Raw genomic sequence first — 23,478 nt, 5'->3', positions numbered from 1 at the left:
CACGGGACGTTGAAACAGAACGGCCAGCGCAGACACCTGACCCTTTATCGTAGCCAGCGCCAAACGCTGATCGACACCTGTTTGAAGGAAGGACAGCACTCGGGAGACCGAGTACGTGCGGGGTGAAAACCCCCTGGACTCACACCAGGCAAAATAGGCCTTCCAAGTACGGTAGTAAACCTTCCCCGAGGAAGACTTCCTCGCGTTGATCAAGGTATGAACGACCTCCGGAGAGAGACCCTTCTCCTTCAGGACCTCGGTCTCAACAGCCAGGCCGTCAAAGCCAGCGACTGTAAAGCAGGATGGTATATCGGCCCTTGAGACAGGAGATCGTCTCGAAGAGGTAGACGCCACGGGGCGGACCGCCAGATTCACGAGGTCTGCGTACCAGGACCGGCGAGGCCAGTCCGGCGCCACAAGAATAACCGTGCTGCGTTCCGATTGTAACCTGCGAAGGAACCTGGACAGCAACTGAAGCGGTGGAAACGCGTACATCAGCTTGTACTGATGCCACGGGGCCACTAACGCGTCCGACGCGTCTGCCCGAGGGTCGCGCGTCCTTGCCACGAACCTCCTCACCTTGTTGTTGAGACGAGACGCGAACAGGTCCACATCTGGAAGACCCCACTTCGCGCACAACATCTGGAAGACAGCCGGGTGGAGAGACCATTCCCCCTGATCCAGGGTCTGGCGACTCAGATAGTCCGCCTGCCAGTTCTCCACCCCTGGAATGTGCACCGCCGTTATCGCCGGGACATGAGTCTCGGCCCAAGTCAGAATGTCGGCCACTTCTCGAGCCGCTCGGGCACTCCTGGTGCCCCCTTGGTGGTTGATGTAGGCCACCGCCGTGGCATTGTCCGTCTGCACCTGAACCGGGCAGCCCTGCAGCCGGTCCGTCCAGCGATGAAGACAGAGATTTATCGCACGCAATTCCAGAATGTTGATCGGAAGGGAGGACTCCCCCTCCGACCAAGTTCCCTGGGCGGACAGAACGCCCAGAACACCACCCCAGCCCAACAGGCTGGCATCCGTGGTGATCACCGTCCACGAGATAGGACGAAACGACTTGCCCCCGGACACCATCGGGGACTGGAGCCACCACAGAAGGCCTCTTCTGGTGCGATGACTCAACGAGATTTGAAGATCCAGAGATTGAGGTCGGCCGTCCCACACGGACAGGATCTCCGCTTGGAGACCCCGCGTGTGAAACTGGGCGAAGGGAATCGCCTCGAAGGCCGAGACCATCAATCCTAGACATCTCATGCACGTCCGCAGAGACGAGAGCGGAACGTCCCGGAGGGACCTGACTTCCTCCTGGAGAGTTCTGAGTTTGTCTTCCGGCAGGAAGACCTTCGCCTGCACCGAGTCCAGGATCATTCCCAGGTAGGGAAGACGAACCGACGGACTCAGTGTCGACTTTGGAAAATTTATCGTCCAACCAAACTCCTGTAGAGTTTGCATCGTGACAGACAGGTCCTCCTCCAGACCCTGGCTGGTCGCAGACCGAACCAGAATGTCGTCCAGATACCCCAGGACAGAAATGCCCTGGGCTCTCAATAATGCCAGAACCGGTGCAAGCACCTTGGTGAAAACCCGCGGAGCCGAGGCGAGACCAAAAGGCAACGCCACGAACTGGTAGTGATGCCCCGCAATGGCGAATCGAAGGTACCGCTGGTGACCCTCGAAAATGGGGATGTGAAGATACGCATCCTTCAAATCGATGGAGGCCATGAATTCCCCTGGAACCAGGGCAGCCACCACCGACCGCAGGGATTCCATGCGGAACTTGCGAACCCGCAAAGAGCGGTTCAGAGCCTTCAAGTCCAGAATTGGACGAACCTTGCCCTCCTTCCTGGGCACGGTGAACAGATTGGAATAAAACCCCCGAAATCTGTCCCGATGAGGCACCGGAACCACCACTCCCTGAGCCCTCAGGTCCCGCACCGCCAGGTGCAGGTCCCGTAAACGCTCCGGAGACAGCTGAAGATTTGAGGGAAAAAATCTGCTCTCCGGCCGAGAGAGAAACTCGATCTTGTAACCAGATCGAACGATCTCCTGAACCCATCTGTCCCGCACGCGGGCCAACCAGGGTTGAAGAAAACCGAGCAAGCGTCCCCCCACCCCAAAACCGGGTGAGGGCGCCCCTTCAGGCCGCACTGTTATGGGCTGCGGATCCGGACTGACCGGACTTCTGTTTCCCAGACCAGGGCTTCTTTTGAGAGCCTTGACCTTTGAACGGTTTGCCCTTGTAGTGCGACCGAAAGGCACGAAAGGACCCCTGAGGGGGCCGAAAATTAGCATGCTTCTTCCCAGAAACCCCTTTAGCCTTGGGGAAATGGGGCAAGAGAGTGCTCTTACCTCCGGTGATCCCCTTAATCAACACATCCAAGGACTCCCCAAAAAGGCGAGATTGGCTAAGGTCTTACGTGAAGATTGGTCCACCGACCAACATTTCAACCAAACCAGGCGGCGAGACAACACCGCCACGCTGTGCACACGTGCAGCCAACGGGACTAAGTCCAAGTCCGCATCACACAGATACATGACACCCTGGTGGATCTGATCCACCATATCCAGGGTCGCCGGCGAGGCCGAATCGGCCACTAGGACGCGCCTAAGCATCTGCGTCCAACTTGCGACAGCCTGGGCCGCCATGAGAGAGGCAAACAGAGCCTTAAGCATAGAACCCGTAATAGAGTAAGTATGACGGGCAAGAGACTCCAATCTCCTATCCGTGGCATCACGGAACACCGGGGAATCCTCTGCAGGAATCGCAGTAGATTTGTTTAAAACCGCAATTGCGTGATCCACCGGGGGTGGCACACACCACCGTTCATCAGTGGAAGGTGAGAAAGGATAACGCAGCTTGAACCTACTTGGCACAGCAAAAGGTTTGCGCAGATTGCGCCATTGTTCCTTAACAGCGCGCTGAAAATCATCATTGCAGGGAAAAACCTGCGGCGTCCTGCGTTTTCTCTGCGTCCCATAAGCCGCCAAGGCAGCGGGGGGACACACTTCATCCTGCAAACGCAGCGTTTGTTTTATGGAAGCAATCAATTCATCCATGATTGCAAGCTCTTCAGGCGAGCCAGGGGGAGAATTATCCACCCCTTCAACTTCAGCCTCCACCTCGGACCCCACTAGATCCAGGGAGGAGCGGGACCCCGATAAGTAGGCCCCCGCCATAACAGCCCCATCACCCTCACCCTCAGACTCAGAGGAAAGAGAAACTCTGGGTCTCTTGGTAGATTGAGCAGCCACCAGCATCTGCACCTGAGCAGCAAGGCCAGCCACAATAGTGGCCAAATCCCCCCCTGGGGGGGAAACAGCGGTCCCCTGGCTATCCACCAAGGCGGTAGGAAATTTGCCCTCCTGAGAATCCATTGCCCCAATATCAAAATGCCGGATAATAAAGGGTTAACTGCCCCTTTAACAAGCGCGGCGAGCGCAGCCCACCGCACCACACACAAGCACAATGAGACCCCCACAGGGACAATAAAACTGACACAGGCAATGGACAAGAAGGATATAACCTGAGGAGACCCTCGCCGCTGCTGCTGCCTCGATCGGTGTACCCAGGAGAAGAGGAAGTGATGGGACCAGAGCGCTCTATTAAAGCCTATGGGAGGCTACAAGAAAATGGCCGCCATGCATGTAAAACATGCAGCCGGAGCGAGTGTAGGCAAAATGGCGCCGTTTGGCGCCGAAACCGCCGCTCCACAGTACAGTAATGCACACATATAGCCATATATAAAAAACATGGCAGATCGCCTCAGCGATCGCTGTATAGTGCCCAAACATGCCACAAAACATGCCCCACAGCACACAGCTTCTCACACTGACAAAGCTGACACACATAGTGTCACACAGCTCCCCCCCCCCCCCCCCCCTGCAGCCCACAGCATGCAGCCGAGAGATAGGGAGACAAACAGTGAGAACAGAGGCAGGTTACACAGTCCAAGACTGACACCCCCCCAGACAGACAGGTCCCCACATAGATACACTTACCTCACAATGGCGTGGGGGACCCGCACAGGCGATCAAGCCGCTGCACATGAGGCAGGGAGAGTCGCATACAAGACGCACAAAATGGGGGTTAAGAAACCGCACAGCGTCCAGTGAGGTAGCCACCTCACCAATCATCCCTGCACCGAACAGGGATGGGTCGTTCACTGTGCCAGGAGCGTTACCTGGCTGAACGCTCGATGGCAGGCTGGGAAGCCACTGACCCACGACCTGCGACCAGGGGGATCAGCCCGAGACCCAGCCCGCATGATCCTCTTCATCAGAAGAACTAACTAATGCTGACAAAAAGAACAGCTAAGTAAAGGTAGAGAGAAAACTCAAACAAAAAATCGAAAAAGAAGAAAGAGTCTGGGGCACAAAGCCCCAGCACAGAGAGAGACATCCACTCCTGACAAGCTAGACATTGAAACTGAGATATGGTTGCAGGAAGTAGGAGGGTATTGACTGAGGGGACCACCCCTTGAGGGTGGGATATGTTAAAAGCTTTAATGTTAACATATTCTGTTGCCTAGCTACTCCTTCGGAGCAAAGTCTAACACCCCATATGTGACGAATATGAAGAGGCGGCGACTGTCGGAGGACGTAAGAGAAATACTGGTTTTAACGTGTGAACAAAAAGTGTCCGAAATAGGGCTGGGGCTTAAGTGGTTAAATCAAGAACTATTTATCCATCCTTACCTCTTTTTCAAAATTGTGCTCTCCTAATTGGAGTAGAGTGCTCACTTTGCACTACATTCTTTTTAAAGCTGGCCATACATTATACAATGTTATTATTTACTTTCCTTTAGATTTACCGTCAACTATGTAGTGCATGGGTGTCCAACCTTATGGCTTCTCTGGGCCACATTATGTGTAGAGAAATTTTCTCGGGCCGCATATAAAATATATACTATAGTTAAGGTATATAAGTAATAAAACACTGCTGCGCCCTTAGTGCCCCCCCCCCCCCCCTAGCACTAATTTAACACAACTAGTGGATGATCCCCTCTGAGGCAGTCTCTGCCTACAGTTAGTTGGAAACCTCTGTGGCCGTGCACCCGCCTCGACTTCCTTCCTCCCCAGAAAAAAAAAAAAAAAAATATCGTCAGGGGGCAGTGGGCCGCATTGCCTATGGTTCCGGGCCACGGGTTGGACATGCCTGATGTAGTGCAAGGGCCTGCCTGATTGTATACACATTGAAAAGTGTTTGTCAAACAGTAGGTTTGACCTAATATTATATGGTTTTGGGTTATCTAAAGGAAAATTGTACAAGAAAATTGTATAATGTAGGTACGCAGACTGCAATAAAACCTGACCCAACCCTTCCTCAACTGATCCAAAACAAACAGTTTGTAATGTAAGCTCACTTTAATTCCAGCCATTGTCTTACCTCCATGATGGGGCTGGACGCCAGCACTTTCTCTTCCACGTTCGTTTCACTAGCAGACCCGCCAACTGTGGCAAAGTATCTCATGGCATATTTGGCAGACACGGTTTTCCCTGCACCAGATTCCCCACTCACTATGATGGACTGGTTCTTCTCATCCCTAGAAAACAAGATTTTAGATCATTAAGAGACAATCGCCACAAAAAGAGACTTTTCAGTAGGTAAGAGAAGTTTCAGTAGGTAAATTCTTGGGGCACACCCTGGGGCACAGGAGGCATAACTGGCAGAATGGCATGGCCAAACCATAGGAGTGCTTTTAATAACCATAGGAGACACTATAAGCTACACATTGCCTAATCAGTTGAGTTGTTGCCACTTACTGGCCAGTGAGAACCATCAACTTCTTCAACATCATCACCAAATCAGCAGCAACTAAACACTACTGTTGCAGTCCTGTTGCAAAAATTCAACCCTTCCTTGTCCAGCCACTGCTGGCGCTGTCACCAGGGGACTGGCACACTGCTACACGACTGGTGGGAATGCCCCATGTTGAAACCTTTCTCACCCAAGGTAAATTCCATGATTTCCCAAGTGACGTCCTACATCTAAGACTGCTACCCAGTACAATACTGGCTACACCACGCCTCGCTCCCTTCTAAAGCATATTATAAGTCGTTTGCGATGCACATGGTGAACGCTGCTAAGATGTGCATAACGATTCACTGGAGCTTGACCCACACACCCTGCATCTTGGAATGGTTCAATCGCCTAAACAAAACTGCAGAGATAGAAGAGCTCATTTCCATAGCCAAAGACTCCCCTTCAAAATACACAAATAAATGGGCCTGCTGGCTGCACTTCCAGACAACTGACCACTCTCTCCAGCTTATAGGCAACCTGCCCCCGCCACTTGTACCAACCAATACATCTGATACCTAAACAACCCACCTTCTCCTGTTACCCCTCGCAGCAATTTCGATCTACCCGACTTCCCCTTGACGCAAGGTGGGGGAAGACTGAGGAGGCTTTCCTCCAGAGGGCCTTCTTGATTCTCAGTTCCCTTCCCATACATCCCCTTCCCTCCTCCTTTTTGTTTTCTTTTTCCCTCTTCTTCCTTTCCACTCAGCTGGTTACACTTGACTCTAGAAAGAGCTAATAGGCAAGGAAGACTCCATTGGCCATAGTGGACTTATTATAATCAGACGATATACTTCCTTCACGATCTCCGTCGCTAGATGTGACCCAACCTTCCCCTTGCAGAAGCATTTAGTCCCCATCCCCCCTGTTCTCCAATACCATTACCCCACTCTCCTACTTCCCTATTTCTCTCTGGGCTCCAGGCGAGATCTTATGTAGAAGGCATTTTCCCACACCTGGCTTTTGTATCTTACCCGCACCACACCACCTGCCTAGCTATGTTAACCTTCGATACCTACCTACTGCTATATGCCATTCTGCAGGGCTTTTTTTCTCAGAGAATAGGTGCAGGATCTCTCACTTTTGGAGTTACCCCTTGTCTCCGCCCCCTACCTACCTCCGAGCACCGTACCTAGGTTCCACCCCCTACCCACCTCCCAGTACTGCCCCTTTTAGAGAATACAGAATCAAGTATCATTTGTGGTACTAAGTAATTTGTATGGGATTTGTTAAAAATAACAAGATTCCAGGTCCCAGGAATCATTGCAAACCGGAAGTGACGGCGCGGGCCGCACCGCCGAGGGAGGAAGTGGAAGAAAGGTGAGTATATTTTTCTACAATAACAAGGTAAGTAAAAAAAAAAAAAAATCGTAACTATCCATTTCTTTTTCAGGTGACAAATAGGAAGCGGATGGCCACAAAATCGATTATGTCGATTTTGTGGCCGGAACTCCGTTTAACTGGATTTACTCTTGTATGTTTTCCTGCCTTGAACCAAGTGCGCCTGGATGTTTAAGTGCTAGGTTTTCTTGTTCTATTTAGTACACTTTCTAAGCTTGATGTACTTTGCAAGCCTGGGTATAATAAAAATAATTAGGAAAAAGAAAAAGAAAGGATGGACAATTGGCTTTTGATTTAAAGTTGCTTTATTTCATGTCTTTTAGCCAACATATTTTAAGGCTTGCATATGTCTCATTCAGGGCTATTTGGTCATAGGAAGGAACATTGATGTGCAATGCAAAAGTGTCATCACTGAATGTGCTGCTATTTTAAAATAGAACTAAAGTAAAATCTTTTTTCATTTTGGATAGAGTAAGGAAGGGTTATAACCCATGCAAGGTTTTTATTTTCCATCCTTGTCCCATTGGGCAGATTTCCCTTCACTTCCTGTCCCAAAACCAAATCAGAAAGTAAGAAGAAATCCCAATAAAGTGTTATCACCAGTGTCACCCGAATTAGTGTCACTATTGGAAGATTTCCCCTCTATTCCTGTTCTGGTCCTCCCGCTTCCTGATTGGCCAAAAGGCAAACCCCATGCCATTGGCCGAGGAGGAGGCGGGAGGACTGAGGAGAAGCTGCCATGACCGTGAGGTAAGTGCACGGGTCTCGCGGCCGGGTTTCGTGTGGGGAAAGCTGGCACTCTGCATTGATAGGGGGCAATGCTGTGGGCACTCTGCATTGATTGGGTGCAATGCTGTGGGCACTCTACATTGATTGGGGGCAATGCTGTGGGCACTCTACATTGATTGGGGGCAATGCTGTGGGTCTAAAAGTCTGTGAGTTGATTGGGGGCAATGCTGTGAGTCTAAAGGTTTGCGCTCAGAAATTTTTTTATTTGCTCAGCACAGTAAAAAATTAGAGGGAACATTGCTCTTATCCTACCTATCTCACCACACCTTCAGTGTCACTTACAATTCTACTTCCTCCTTTCCTCTTCCTTTCTCCATAAGGGTCCCCCAAGCTTCTGTTCTTGGACCTCTCCTATTCTCAATCTACACCTCCTCCCTGGGTCAGCTAATATAATTTCTATTGATATCTAGCTCTCTATCCCTCCGCTCACTTCATTAGTCTCCTCACGCATTACAAAATTTACTGATGGACATATCAGTCCGGATGTCCCACCACTTCCTCAAAATCAACCTGTCCAAAACCAAGCTCATAATATTTCCTTCCCCACATGCCCCTTTACCTGACTTCTCTGTCAAGATCAATGGCACAACTATCAGTCTATCCCACATTCCAGAGCGCTAGGTTTAATCCTGAACTCTCCTTTCGGCACCACATTCCAATCACTTTCCAAAGCTTGCAGCCTCAACCTCTGCAACATCTCCGAAATACGGTCCTTCCTAACCAATGACACCACAACGCTCCTAATCCACCTCCCTGCTATCCCCTATTCATTGCATTATGAATGCTGCTGCCAGACTTATCCACTGTACCAACCGTTCAGTGTCTGCTACCCTGCTCTGCCAAACCCTCCATTGGTTGCCACTCACCCAAAAAATTTAATTCATAATACTAACAAAAACTTACAAAGCCATCAACAACTTGCTGATTAGAGTGTGACACCATGAGTCTACAATATTGAACTTTTTCACAATATTCAAATTTTCTGAGATACTGAATTTTGGGTTTTCACAAGCTGTAAGTCATAATCCTCAAAATAAAAGACAGAAATGCTTGAAATATATCACTCCATGTGTAATGAATCTATACTATATACGGGTTTCACGTTTTGAATTTAATTACTGAAATACATTAACTTTTTGATGATAGTCAAATTATTTTAGATGCAGCTGTATGAAGAGTAGACCATAACTTTACACCCGACCACCTCCCTGCAGAACCATTCAAGGCACTTTCAATAACGTGGTTCTAACCTAGATGTGGGTCTAACCTAGATCCGGGGAGGCACTGGTAGAGACTGAGCTAAGCCAGATGTCACAAACCTTGAAGAATTTCCAAGGGCAACACCTAGATGTTTATGTACATTTATAGGCGGATTGGCTGAATTGACCAAATGCTTCCAATAATCTAAGGTGGGGCCATGGAAGATCCATTTCAGTACTATGGCTTTCCTGGCGTAAAATAAAAGGAGTCCTAACAGTTCTCTAAGAGCCTTAGTTGGGGCTGGGGGATTAAATAGGCCAAACAGTCATATGTCAATACTCAGTGGGATTAATACAGTAGTGAGCTGGAAAAATAAAAAAACGCAAGAGCTCCTTAGATCTTTTTTCAAAACAGGATTTGTCCTCCAATGTGTGATACAGGGCAGCCTTAAACCTAAAGTGGCAGCATACTGTAAAGCAGTGCTCCTTTCTACAACCATACAACCAACTTAAAGTGGCGCAGCACTTAGTACACCTATAGCAGCCTTTCTTAACCTTTTAACACCAAGGAACCATTAAAATAAATTAAAGATCTCAAGGACCCACTGCTAAAGTTAATCCTTCCAGATTCATCAGCAAAGTGCCCCCAACATTGGAGGTCAGCAGAAAAAATGCCCCCTCACAGTGGTGTTTAGAATGCCCCTGTACAGACAGCTCTAAAAGACCATTGGCATTAGGTCGCGATGGACCTGGATCTGTGAAGGCACCATCAGACTGGAGGTCAACCAGCAACAGCTCAACTAACCCCTAGCAACCTCTGGAGGAACCCTAGTTGAGAATGGCCGACCTACAGCTCTATAGATGCTGTTGAAAAAAAAAAGAAATAGGCACCAACGGTTGTCCATAATGAGATCACTGGCTGTCCACAATTCATACTTTATTACGATTACCTTTGTTCTGATTATTTCCTGGATCCTTTACATATTAAATCATGTTGGTGTTATTGAAACCACTTACAAACACTTACATCACTCTGTCCTGTCAATAATACAGCTCAGACAGACAAACAAGAACAGAAAAAGTAAGTGAATACACCTTCCATGCCTCTTTTGTGATCTTTTACATCAAAGATAGGACCTACTATGGCCATCACTGGTCAAACAACCAACATTCTAACTATATATCTATACTAGCTCCTCTATATTTACCAAAAGATATAATAGAAGTGCCTACCTAAACGTTCAGTACAATTTGTATCCACTTCCACTCCATAATTATTGGTAGACGGCTAGACGCAAACCCAAAGAATGGCCGTCATGTACATATACACGATTGTGCCTGTACCTGCCACCAGCTTGCAATATATAAGTAGTTAAAGACAAATTCCAGGTATGGATATGTTTACAGTTACATTACTCCGGCTTGGACCAATGTAACTTTGCATATACCGTACCCGTATGATCCCTCTAGAAGATAGAAATCACTGTGGTAGAAACCAATACTCCAGTGATCTTCACTAACTTTTGGGGACGTGTGAAGCAGCTGACCTGATGCATTATGAATACAGGATGACGGCTGCTGAGCACAGGCATCATTCAGAAAAGGTTTTGCATTTTTTCAATGAATGCAAAACATTCTCTGATTGGACAAGGTGAAGATTGTGATGTCAACGCCATGCAATGTCGCTTTGCATTCATGGAGAAAATGCAAAGCAATCTCTGAATGGTGCATCTGCCAAGCAGGACAGCTACTCAGCATGGGACACAGAAGCTTGTAGAGATTGCCATAGGAGCGGGGCCAACTACAGTGATTTCCTGTGGGGACCCCACCAGTATGGTGTATACATACTTCCATTGGTCCAGTAGAAGAGGAGTCTATTACAGAGATTTCCAGTGTCAGGTATGATATATACATAATTATGTTGATTCCAGCTGGACCAATGTAACTACGTAAAAACATCCATACATGGAATTCTTCTTTAATACTGCTATTGTCAGATATAGTTATGATCATTTATTTCACATTTTTGCACAAGGCTTTGCTTACAGCTACCTGCTCTACATTTTTACCCATTACTCTTCTCTCATCACTGTTGTAGACTGGTAATATGACTGTCCTGTAGGAGGATAAAGTGGTTAGACCATTATGGCTGCCCTCTCTGTATTCCTTTCTATGAACCCTTCTTATGGTTAGTGTGGGAATGGTGCTGCAGTATCATGGGACCTCCACACACTGCTGACAAGGACTTTGCTAGCTGCGGATTTTCTCTATAACCCAGGAAAGTGTCTAACAACATGAACATGGAGATCTCCTTCCATAAGGCTACACGTGACACATCAGCAAAATTTACTAGGAAAACATCAACAAGACATGATAAAAAAAAATAACGTAATTTGTAATAATTTCCTTTTTAAAGTACACAAATTGTCTCATAAAGTGCAAAAATATAGAGACTTCCAACTTAATCAATGTGATGGATTTATTCATTTAAATAAATACATTTTTAAATCATTTTTAATTATATGTTGAAGTTCCAGTGAGAACCAAACTTCCTGCTGCAATATATTATATTTTTGTTCTTGGGTATAGATATGTCTTAACCACTTGTCCACTTAAAGCAGAGCTCCACCCAAAAGGAGAAGCTTCGCTTGTTTGCTTCCTCACCCCCTCTGCTGCCTCATCTGGCATCTTTTGTGGGGGGGGGGGGGGGGGCGGATACCTTTTTTTGACCGATACCCGCTCCCACTTCCTTGTGACTTCGCCGATGGGCCATTCACAAAGCACATTAGGGAACCAGCTGTGAAGCCGCAAGGCTTTACAAGAGATAGAGGCAGCAGCACCCGAGAGCCAATTGAAAAATCGGCTGGGGTGCCAACATCGTGGGATCCCTGGACAAATAAGTGCCCTAATATTAAAAGTCAGCAGCTACAGTATTTGTAGTTCCTGTGGTGAATACAGGACACTTCTGTTCCTCGAGAGAGCTTGGGATCTCCTGCAACGAGTGGCCCTGGAAGCTAAATGTATTACATCACTTCCAGGACCACAGCTGTCAGTTCAGCCAAGGATGTAACTATTAGAGCACGATCTGTGCTTGGTTAGCTGCACTGGAGGGCAGCGGAGAAAAAAAAAAATTAAAAAAGACCGTCAACCCCCGGACACACCTTATATAAAACGTGCAGGTGAGCACCTGTGTGTAAACATCAATTACACAACACACGTGAGGTATCATCGCAAACATTGAGTGAGAGCAATCATTATGAGGCCATAATTCACGGTTAAGTCTAAACTGATAGCCTATAAAGGCGTAAACCTGATAACCTGTAAAGCGTCATCTACTGTATGGAGAATTTTTGGTAGCATTGTTTTTTTTTTTTTTGTGATTTCATGGACATGTGCAATTTTAAGGTTTGAAAAGTTTGGTATCTATTTACTTGATTCAACCCTATCTTTTTACCCAAAAATTGTGTACAATATTGCATTTGTTTCCACTAAGTCATTTGTGTGTGTGTTTTCCTAAAAATATTCGTTTGATAAATAGCTACACAAATATTGTGTGACATAAAAAAATTAAACTATCACTATTTTATTCTCCAAGGCCTCTGCTTTCAGAAAATATATGCTTTTTAGGGAGTAATTGTTAGCAAAAAATACATACGGTATTTTATCAGCATGCAAAAAAAATTGTCTGTGAGGGAATGGATGACAGAATAATAGGATTTTTTACTTACCGTAAAATCCATTTGTCTGATGTTCATTGACGGACACAGCTTCAGATCTTCATAACCGTTGAGTTATACTGCCCCCTACAGGAGTAGGACACTAGGCAGAAAAAAAGTCTGGCTACACCCATGGGCGGTCCTAGGGGGTATACTAGGGGTATACTCCTCCTCTCTGCTATAGGCACTATTAGTTACAAGCAATGTCAGAAGAATTACAACTCCACAGAGGGGTGGGTGCTGTGTCCTTCAATGAACATCAGAGAAATGGATTTTATGGTAAGTCAAAAATCCCATTTTCTCTTTCGTTCATTGACAGACACAGCTTCAGATCTTCATAACCGTTGGGATGTCCCAAAGCAGTTTTAAACATGAGGGGTGGGAACAGCAAAAAAATTCCCAAGGCTAAACAGTAGCCAACCAGGCAACAGGATCTCAACCAAAACAACTGGAGCCAACCTGAAAAAAAACAATACACCCTCAAAGAGGATCAGGTGCTCTCAACAGCAGCCTGAAAAACCTTGCAGCCAAAAGAAGCATCCGCAGATGCCAAGCGACGACCAAGTGACCGCCTTGCAAACCTGTGTCACTGACGCCTGATGACAGAAAGCCCAGAAGGCACTAAGCGCCCGAGTAGAGTACGCCTTAACAGGGAAAGGAGGAACCTGACCCTTTATGGAATAGGCCTGAATCACTGTCTGTCTGATCTATATGGAAATGGTCGCAGAGGAAGCGGACGACCCTTTACGGGGCCCATCCGTGAGCACAAAGAGAGAGTCTGACTTCATGAAAGACTCCGTAGCTGCCAGGTACACCCTTATTGCCCAGACCACATCAAAGGCATGCAAGCCAATTTCCTTCAGATGTTTAGCCCTGGGACACAGAGAAGGCAACACAATGTCTTTAGTCAAATGAAAATCAGAGACAACCTTTGGAAGGAACGACGGACATGGGAGAAAAACCTCCTAATCTCTGTTAATTACCAGGTAAGGTGAATGACAGGATAACACCACCAGTTCCGACACCCTGCGCGAAGAGGCGATAGCAAAAAGGCCACCTTCTGGGACAGCGTAAGCAGGGGAATCTCCCGAAGATTCTCAAAGGGAGGCTTCAGGAGGACCGAAAGCACCAAATTGAGGTCCCAAGGCGGTAACGTAGCCCACAGTGGAGGAACCAAATGTAGGACACCCTGAAGAAAAGTATGCACCAGGGAGTGTGTTGCAAAGGTCATTGGAAGAAGACCGCCAAAGCAGACACCTGGCCCTTGATGGTACTCAAGGTCAATTTCTGTTCAACCCCCTGTTGAAGGAAGATCAAGATCCGAGCCACCGAGAGGGAGCGAGGATGAACCCCAAGAGACTCACACCACGCAATGTACATCTTCCACATATGATGGTAGATCCTCCTAGAAGTAGATTTCCTAGCTTTTAACAGTGTAGGAATCACCGACTCAGACAAACTATCCTTCAGCCAAGCCGTCAAAGCCAGAGACTGTAAAGCAGGATGAAATATCGGTCCTTGGGACAACAGATCCTCCCTGAGACTGGACAACGCACTGGACAACCCTGAAGACGATGTCTGATCGCTTGGAGTTCCAGGACATTGATCAGCAGTCTAGACTCTTCCAGCGTCCAGATCCCCCTGATCAGAATGCTTGCAGAGGACACTTACATAGTTACATAGTTACATAGTTAGTGAGGCTGAAAAAAGACACAAGTCCATCCAGTTCAACCTATGTGTGTGTGTTTGCTTTTAACCGTACATTGTATACCCCTGTATGTTGTGGTCTTTAAGGTGTCCATCCAATAGTTTTTTGAAACTATCAATGCTCCCCGCTGATACGACTGCTTGCGGAAGAGAATTCCACATCCTTACCGCTCTTACAGTGAAGAACCCCTTACGCACTTTAAGGTTAAACCGCCTTTCCTCTAGTTTTAGTGAGTGGCCACGTGTCTTATTGTATTCCCTTACTCTAAATAGTTTGTTCCTTATGCTAGGGTCGCCAGTACAGTATTTGTACATTGATATTATATCCCCCCCCCAAGCGTCTCTTCTCCAGAGAGAATAGGTTCAGTGCTTGTAGTCTTTCCTCATAGCCGATGTCCTCCATTCCCCTAATTATTTTTGTTGCCCTTCTCTGGACTTTCTCCAGTTCCAGCACATCCTTCCTGAGGACCGGTGCCCAGAACTGGACAGCATACTCCAGATGTGGCCGGACCAGAGTCTTGTAGAGTGGAAGAATAATCTCTTTATTTCTGGAGTGAATCCCCTTTTTTATACAACCCAGTATTCTGTTGGCTTTGCTTGCAGCGGCTTGGCATTGCATGCCACTTCCAAGCCTGTTGTCTACCAGTACCCCCAGGTCCCTTTCCATCCTAGACTCACCCAGAGGTTCCCCCCCTAGTGAGTAGCTTGCTTTCTGGTTTCTGGCCCCCAAGTGCATTACTTTACATTTTTCTACATTAAATCTCATCTGCCATGTAGTTGCCCACCCCGTTATTTTGTTCAGGTCTGCTTGCAAGATTTCCACATCCTGCATAGAAGATATTGGCATGCCTAATTTAGTATCATCTGCAAATACTGAGATTGTACTAGATATCCCCTCCTCTAGATCATTTATGAATAAATTAAACAGGATTGGTCCCAGGACAGAACCCTGGGGGACCCCACTTTCCACACCCGCCCAATCCGAGTACTCCCCATTAATCACCACCCTCTGTACTCTCCCCTGGAGCCAGTTCTCTATCCAGGTACTCACCTTATGGTCCATACCTACCTTCCTTAGTTTGTACAGTAAGCGTTTGTGGGGAACGGTGTCAAAGGCCTTTGCAAAGTCCAGATACACCACATCCACAGGCTTACCTTTATCTAAGTGGCAGCTCACTTCATCGTAGAAGGTTAATAGATTGGTTTGGCATGAACGATTTTTCATGAATCCATGCTGATTACTACTTATAATACCGTTTTCATTATAGAATACCGTTTTCATTATACTTCCCCAGCCAGACAGGCTATCATCCGTGGTGACCACTGCCCAATACAAGGGGAGCAAGGATTTGCCCAGCCGAAGTGCCGGAGAATGAAGCCACCCTATCAGGGACTCCTTTGTTCTCCGACTCTAGGTCTGATTGTCCAGAGACTGCAGAGTCTTGTCTCATTTGGTCAGAATCTCCCTTTGCAGGGGCCTCGTATGGAACTGTGTAAACAGAACCATTTCAAAGATAGACACCATCAGGCCCAGCACCAGCATGCAAGTCCAGGGGGGTGACCATCTGTTCGACAATTTCTGGAGTTTGTCCAGGGTAAGGAGCCCTCTGGCTAAGGCCGAGTCCAGATTCAGACCAAGATAGTCCAGCAGAACCAGGGCAGACTTCTGAAAATTCAGAATCCAGCCAAATTCCCACAGAGTTCCTATTGTGATCTCCTGGTTTTCCACCAGAGCAGAAGGAGACTCCGCTCGAAGAAAGAGATCATCCAAGTAGCCCAGTACCGCGATCCCGCTTTGGCATAGCAAAGCTAGCACTGGGGCTAACACTTTTGTGAAGAGTGGCGAGACCAAAGGATAACACCACAAACTGATAACGCTCCTCTGCCACTGCAAAGCGGAGGAATCGCTGGTGACCGTCACATACTGGAATGTGAAGGTAAGCACGCTTGATGTCAACAGAGGCAAGGAAATCCCCCTGACGCAGGGATGCTACCACCGTGCGAATAGACTCTATTCTGAACTTCTGCACCCGCACAAAGCAGTTCAGCGCCTTGAAGTCCAGGATTAGACGCACTTTGCCTTCCTTCCTGGGAACTGTTAATAGGTTTGAGTAAAAACCCTGAAAACTTTGCGAAGTTGGAACCAGTACAATCACCCCTTGATGTAACAGGTCTTGTACCGCCCCAAACAGACCCTGTAAGTGGTCCGGGAGAGGCGCAAGTACCTTGCCAGGGGACAAGAGCGAAACTCGATCTTGTAGCCGGACCGAATGATTTTGTGGGCCCACTTGTCTTGTACCAGCAAAGTCCACCGGTCCGGTTCGCAGAACAAGAAAGTCCAGTTCGCAGAACAACATTTGAGCCAAAAGACACGCCAAAGGAACACTGCCAAAACAGACAGCCGAGCCACTAGGGGATCCACATCCAAAGAGGCATCACAGATAAAATTGCAGCCCTTGGACCAGATGGTCCGCCAGCTCGGCAAAGGCAGGGGGGAGCTGTTCTCCCTCCAGGTTTCGGCATAAAAGCTTAGCCCACTCGGTCAGAGTTTGTGACACCAGGGAAATGGTGAATACCCGAAGACCACCTCCACCCGGGACACAAAATAACTCCAGGACCGCCGTCAGTTCATTGATGGATGGTTGGGTCCCGGTGGGCCCTGCAGGGCCCCGCAGCCTTAGAGAGGGGATCAGATGGGGAGATGTGCTCCAAAGACTCCATAAGTCACCAGGGGGACCCCACAAAAAGTGTAAAACACTGCAAGGGACAACCCCCACCGCGCTGCCAGCACCACCCGGTCACCAGGCACAAGCACCAAGTGATCCTCATCAGAGAGGGAAAGAATCCCACCAGACTCACCACCCAGCAAAAACAGTCACCTGCAGCCACCAGGGTAATCTGCACTCCACATGCAGCAATCAGGAAGTGAGAGGATTCAGGAGTCAGCACCAGAGGATGAAGAAACCACCACCAGACTACACAAACATGGCCACTGTGTATAGAAACACACAGGCTACAACAAAATGGCAGGCCCCACGTGGCACCACAAGGCTTACAGGAACCCAGGCCTCAAGAACAGACCCAGGCAGGATAGGGAGCCCTGGCAGGAATCCCCCACACCAGGTACAAACCCCCCCCTCAAAGTCGATCATCCGCGGGCCGGAGGCGCACCCCCCGGCCCCCAAAGCCAGCAATGCATCCTGCCCCCACTCCAGGAGGTGGACCAGACCACCCAAAAAGCCCCAACATATGTGGAGGGGGAGGGGGTAGGATGGGGGACAGATGACAAGGGGGGTGCCTGACAGAAAGGAGGGGAATCTGAGGATCCGACCGTCCCAAGGAGAGGCCCACGTCCACCCCAAAATCCTCTAGGGGGAGAGGGGGGACAGCTACTCACCATAACAGGAACTGGGGTGACCACTGGATCTAAATTATTCAGCCAGTCACCCAGTGTGGCAGTTGATTGTAGTGGAAAAATCCAGGAGAAAAAAAATTCTATCTAAAAAGAAAAAATTGGCCAGGACCAGAGATCCCAGCAAGGAACTAGGTCCTTACTCCTCACTAAGCAGAAAAAACTGAGTGCCTATAGCCAAGAGAGGGAGTATACCCCCTGAGACTGCCCATGGGCGTAGCCAAATTTTTTTCTGCCTAGTGTCCTACTCCTGTAGGGGGCAGTATAACCCAACTGTTATGAAGACCTGAAGCTTTGTCCGTCAATGAACGAAAGAGAAATTCATGTTTTATTTCATGTAGTAACAGAGAACCCTCTCATCCTCTAATCCCAGAGATTACTCCTTGAAAATTCCGACACAACCTGATAAAAATGCCATAATTAAAATCAGTATCATTGATTCAACCATAATGATATCTGTCTCCCTTATTACAGACTCCTCCTCTGGGTTTTGCAGAAGTAATGGTAAAAGCATTTGTATTCCTTTTGGGAATCCCAGAATAATTGTTCCGCTCCCCAGAATAACTCGGAGATAAACATACAGCACAGGGGATCAGAGTCAGAGTTAGGAGACAGCTGACGTGTTGCAATAAATTACATCATTGCACAAGTGTGAGCTTGCTGATAGCTTGCGAAGAGAGCAAAGTCTTGTATCCCCTCAGCAGCTCAATGGGTTCCTCATAAGATGTCTATAAGGAAACCTGCAATGAAGGAAATATGTATTTCCATTTTTGGATATAGTAAGGGAGGGTTATAACCTCTGTCAAGCTTTGTTGTCATCTATGTCTTATTAAGGAGACTTCACTTCCTGTCCCATAACCAAAACAAATTAAGGGAATCCCTGGTTGTCGCCAGAACTTTAACCTCCCTGGCTGTATGATTCTTTCCAATTTTAGGTGCTGAAAGCGGTACCGTTATTTTGCATGCAATTCTTAAAAAGGAGCAGCCCAAATCAACTATTTACATATGATTTTTTTTTTTTTACTGTGCGTTCTTCTTTATCATATTTTGGGTATGATAAAGTTTGAAACACAAAATCCTAAATTATAATATAATAAATGACTATAAATAAGTTAAAGTATATATATATATATATATATATATATACATACATAAAAAATACAGTTAAACTGCAGGAAAGGGCACTGGGGGGCAATCTAATGTGAATGTATTTTATTTTGCAAAGTTTCAGTGTGTTTTACTTTTGAATTTGCTGCAGGTTCCACTCCCCCCCGCGAGCGTCACGTCGCAGGAGACGGAAGCCGGGGCACAGAGAGCATCGGGAGGAAGATCCGCCGCTTTTGACACTGAAATTTAACCCCAAGCCACACTCGGGAATACCACCAGGAAGGTTAATAAGTCACTAAGACCAGATGGCTTACACCCAAGGGTCCCTAAGGAACTCAGCCAGGTGATAGCTAAACCATTGTTACTAATTTTTATGGACAGTTTACTGACTGAAATGGTACCAGCTGATTGGAGAAAAGCCAACATGGTACCAATGTTTAAAAAAGGGCCAGGATATATCCCTGGAAAATACAGACCAGTCAGCCAAACATCAATAGTATGTATGTGAATGGAGGGGATGATATCCATGACTATATCCAAGATTTTAGTAATAAAAATGGTATCATTAGTGGTAATCAGCACGGATTCATGAAGAATTGTTCTTGCCAGACCAATCTATTAAGGTTCTATGAAGAAGTGAGCTGCCATCTAGCTAAAGGAAGGCCTGTGGATGTGGTGTATCTGGATTTTGCAAAGGCATTTGATACAGTTCCCCACAAATGTTTACTTTACAAACTGAGGTCTGTCGGCATGGACCATAGGGTGAGTACCTGGATTGAAAACTGGCTACAGGGGCTGGTCCAAAGGGTGGTGATAAATAGCGAGTACTCGGAATGGTCCAGTGGGGTAGATGGAGAAAGTGGAATCACCCAAGGGGACCAATTCTGTTTAAATTATTTATAAACGATATATATCAGGGCTTGACAAACCCCGGGCGCCAGGTCGCATTGGCGACTAGAATTAGCGACCTGGCGCCTGGGGTGCCCTGCAGGAGGTGTCCTGTCCCTTTTGCGCCCCCTCCTCCCGAGTGCACGGACTACCACACCGTCTGAAAATTGAGGCCCCGGCTTTTCGGCCTTCTTCTGTGAGATGAGAGAGGCTTCCAACGGGGAACTGGCGCCCTCTTGTGGTGGCCAGGAGTTTCACAAGCAGTCACTAATGACTGTTTCCACTGCCTGTTCTCAATGCCTGCCCATCTCCTTCCCAAGAGGAGATGAGAGGGAAGTTTTTGCAGGCTTCATCTCCCTGTCCACTTATCTTTGCTTAAAGGTAAGTGGACAGGGAGTGTGGTTATTATTATTTATTTATTTTTACAATTATTTAAAAAATAATAATAACATTTTTTCTTTTTTTGTTCAAAGTGAAATATATATATATATTTATTTTTATCATCTCCCTGCCATGCCACAGCCACACAGCCGAAGGCCCCTTTCACACGGGCTGTCTGATCAGGTCCGCCTTTCAGTTTCTCAGGCAGACCTGATCGGACCCTTCAGTCTCCTCTATGGATCGGTAATCTGCCGCCATCTGATCCTGTCCGCCAAAAACAGACGGATGGTGGTTCTATTTTCTATCCATCCTGTGGATCGGATCAGATGGCATCGGATGGAAACAGACAAACGGTCTGTTTCCATCCGATTGCCCTATAGAGGAGAGCGGGGTTCTAGTCGTATTTATGTTTAAATTTAGTATCAATTATTTTTTTAAATAAAGCTTGGTTGTTAGTTTAAAAAAAAAAACTGGATCCTAACTTTTTTAGCTGGCTCCTAGATTTCAGGCAAATTTATCAAGCCCTGATATAGAGGATGGGAAAAACAGCTCAATCTCAATATTTGCGGATGATACAAAGTTAAGCAGGGCAATAAACTCAGCGCAGGATGTGCAAACCTTACAAAGACATAAATAAAAAAATGGGGTGGGCAACTACATAACAAATGAGGTTTAACCACTTTACCACCGGAGGATTTTGCTGTCTTCCGTCCAGGCCACTTTTTGCGATTCGGCGCTGTGCGACTTTAACTGACAATTGCGCGGTCGTGCGACGCCGTACCCAAACGAAATTTACGTCCTTTTTTTCCCACAAACAGAGCTTTCTTTTGGTGGTATTTGATCACCTGTGCGATTTTTACTTTTTGCGCTATAAACAAAAAAAGAGCGTTTATTTTGAAAAAATAACAATATTTTTCACATTTTTTTATATGAAATTCCCCCCAAAAAAATGTAAAAATCAAATTTTTTTTTAATTTTTGGCCAATTGGTTTTCTGCTACCTATGTTTAGTAAAAAAAATCGCAATAAGCGTATTTTGATTGGTTTGCGCAAAAGTTTACTAACTAAGGGAAAGATTTCTGTCATTTTTGGTGTTTTTTTTTTAACGCGTAATGGCGGTGATCTGCGATTTTTTTTGCGGGACTGCGACATTGCGGCGGACAGATCGGACCCTTGACTGACATTTTTGACACTTTTGGGGGTACCAGTGACATTTCTACAGTAATCAGTGCTATATATATGCACTGTTACTGTAAAAATGACACTGGCAGGGAAGGGGTTAATTTTATTGGAGAGGGAGGGGTTAATGTATGCCTGGTGCTTACTGACGTGTGAGGGGGGAGGTGACTGTGTGACAGAAGGACAGATCGGATGTCCAGCTATGCTGAACACTCCGATCTGTCACTCCCTGTCACTATGGAGATCCAGACTCGATCCCCGACGATCAGGGCAGAGCAGCGGCAATCGCCGCTGCTCCTCCGCTGGCCCGACTCCCGCTGTGAATGAACACAGCGGGAGCGAGCCTCCGGCGGCGCGCGAGCGCCGCCCACAAGGGGCGGAGTCCAGCGACGTAGGTCTACGTCGCTGGACGGGATCGCGGCACTTTGCCGCAGTAGCCTCCATGTGAGCGGAGGTAAAGTGGTTAAAGAGGTTGAAACCTCAGAAAATTAAAAAAAAAAAAAAAAAAGGAACACCTGAAAGACAAACACATAATGAGCTAATATGCAAAGTTCCTTCAAAGCGCATGCGCCAGTGACGTCACTGGCTGCATGCAAAGTAAATATCTCCTAAACGGTACATGTTTAGGAGATATTTACAGTACCTATAGGTAAGCCTTATCATAGGCCCATCTATAGGTAAAAGTTGCAGAGGAGGCTTTACTTCCTCTTTGATGTTGAAAAATGTAAAGTATTGCATTTGGCTGCTAAAAATACAAACGCAAGTTACTCACTAGGGGAAGAACCCCTGGGGGAATCTAGGATGGAAAAGGACCTGAGGGTCCTAGTAGATGACAGGCTCAGCAATGGGATGCAATGCCAAGCTGCTGCAAGCAAAGCAAACAGAATATTGGCATGCATTAAAAAGGGGATTTACTCCAAAAATAAAACGATAATTCTCCCACTCTACAAGACTCTGGTCCGGCGGCATATTGAGTAAGCTGTTCAGTTCTAAACGCCGGTGCTCAGGAAGGATGTTCTGGAACTGGAGAGAGTCCGGAAAAGGACAACAAAACTAATAAATGGACTAGAGGATCTCAGCTATGGAGAAAGACTACAAGCATTGAACTTATTTTCTCTGGAGAGGAGGCATGATAGCGATGTACAAAAACCATAATGGTGATCCTAGAATAGGGAAAAAACATTTAAGTGAATGGGAATTTAAAAACATTAAGCCATTTAGTGAAACTGGAAGAGAAGTGGTTTAACCTGCGTAGAGGGGTTTACTGTCTGCAGTAAATATGTGGAATTCTCTTCTACAAGCAGTGGAATCAGCAGGTAGTGTCGATAGTTTAATACCTTTAGATGGGCATCCAAACGATCACAAAATACAGGGATATACAATGTGCTATTGACATAAACACAAGCACACTAACACACCACAGGTTGAATTGGATGGACTGGTGTCTTTTTTTCAAGCTTACCAATTATGGAACTATGTAACTAAGTATCCTCATTGGAAGATTTTTCTTTTATTCCTGTTCTGGTGACAACCCAAAACCTGGGATCTCACTCTCAGTGATAACAGTCACAGGACAAATAGAGGGTATTAGACTCCCTAACAGGGACACAGATGGCCGTTACCTATGGTGGTCTGCCTTCAAATACAGACTTCCTAGGAATGCCCACTTCTCCAGACTGACACTTATTCATCAAGCATTTTGATATTTGTAAAACTCCTCCCAAAAGCCGGCCCACTGCTTGCTTAGGGCAGAGATCTCTTGAGTACTAGGGGCTTTAAGTTCTGGGGCGGGCCCCTACCACTAGCCATGATCTGACTGCATTGCATAGAGAAGCACAAAGATCCAGTGATGATGTCAATGGGTCTAATAAAAAGGTATGTAATGAAAACAGCGCAATCACACAAATATTAAAAATATAATGGTTCTAAAAAAAAAAGCTCAGTTGAGAAC

General features: G+C 46.7%; 1 protein-coding gene across 1 annotated transcript in view; it reads right to left on the bottom strand.

Moving 5' to 3' along the window:
* Positions 1-23,478, bottom strand: part of MYO5B (myosin VB) — a 436,041-nt gene that overhangs the window by 208,246 nt on the left and 204,317 nt on the right. Inside the window, exon 5 of the mRNA XM_082255167.1 lies at positions 5,396-5,552. Coding sequence (XP_082111293.1) covers positions 5,396-5,552 — 157 coding nt within the window. The remainder of the gene's footprint in view (positions 1-5,395; positions 5,553-23,478) is intronic.

This window comes from Pelophylax lessonae (genome assembly GCF_965119305.1).
Source record: "Pelophylax lessonae genome assembly, chromosome: 1".
Classification (NCBI taxonomy): domain Eukaryota; kingdom Metazoa; phylum Chordata; class Amphibia; order Anura; family Ranidae; genus Pelophylax; species Pelophylax lessonae.
This window is presented reverse-complemented; position numbering and strand designations above follow the sequence as displayed.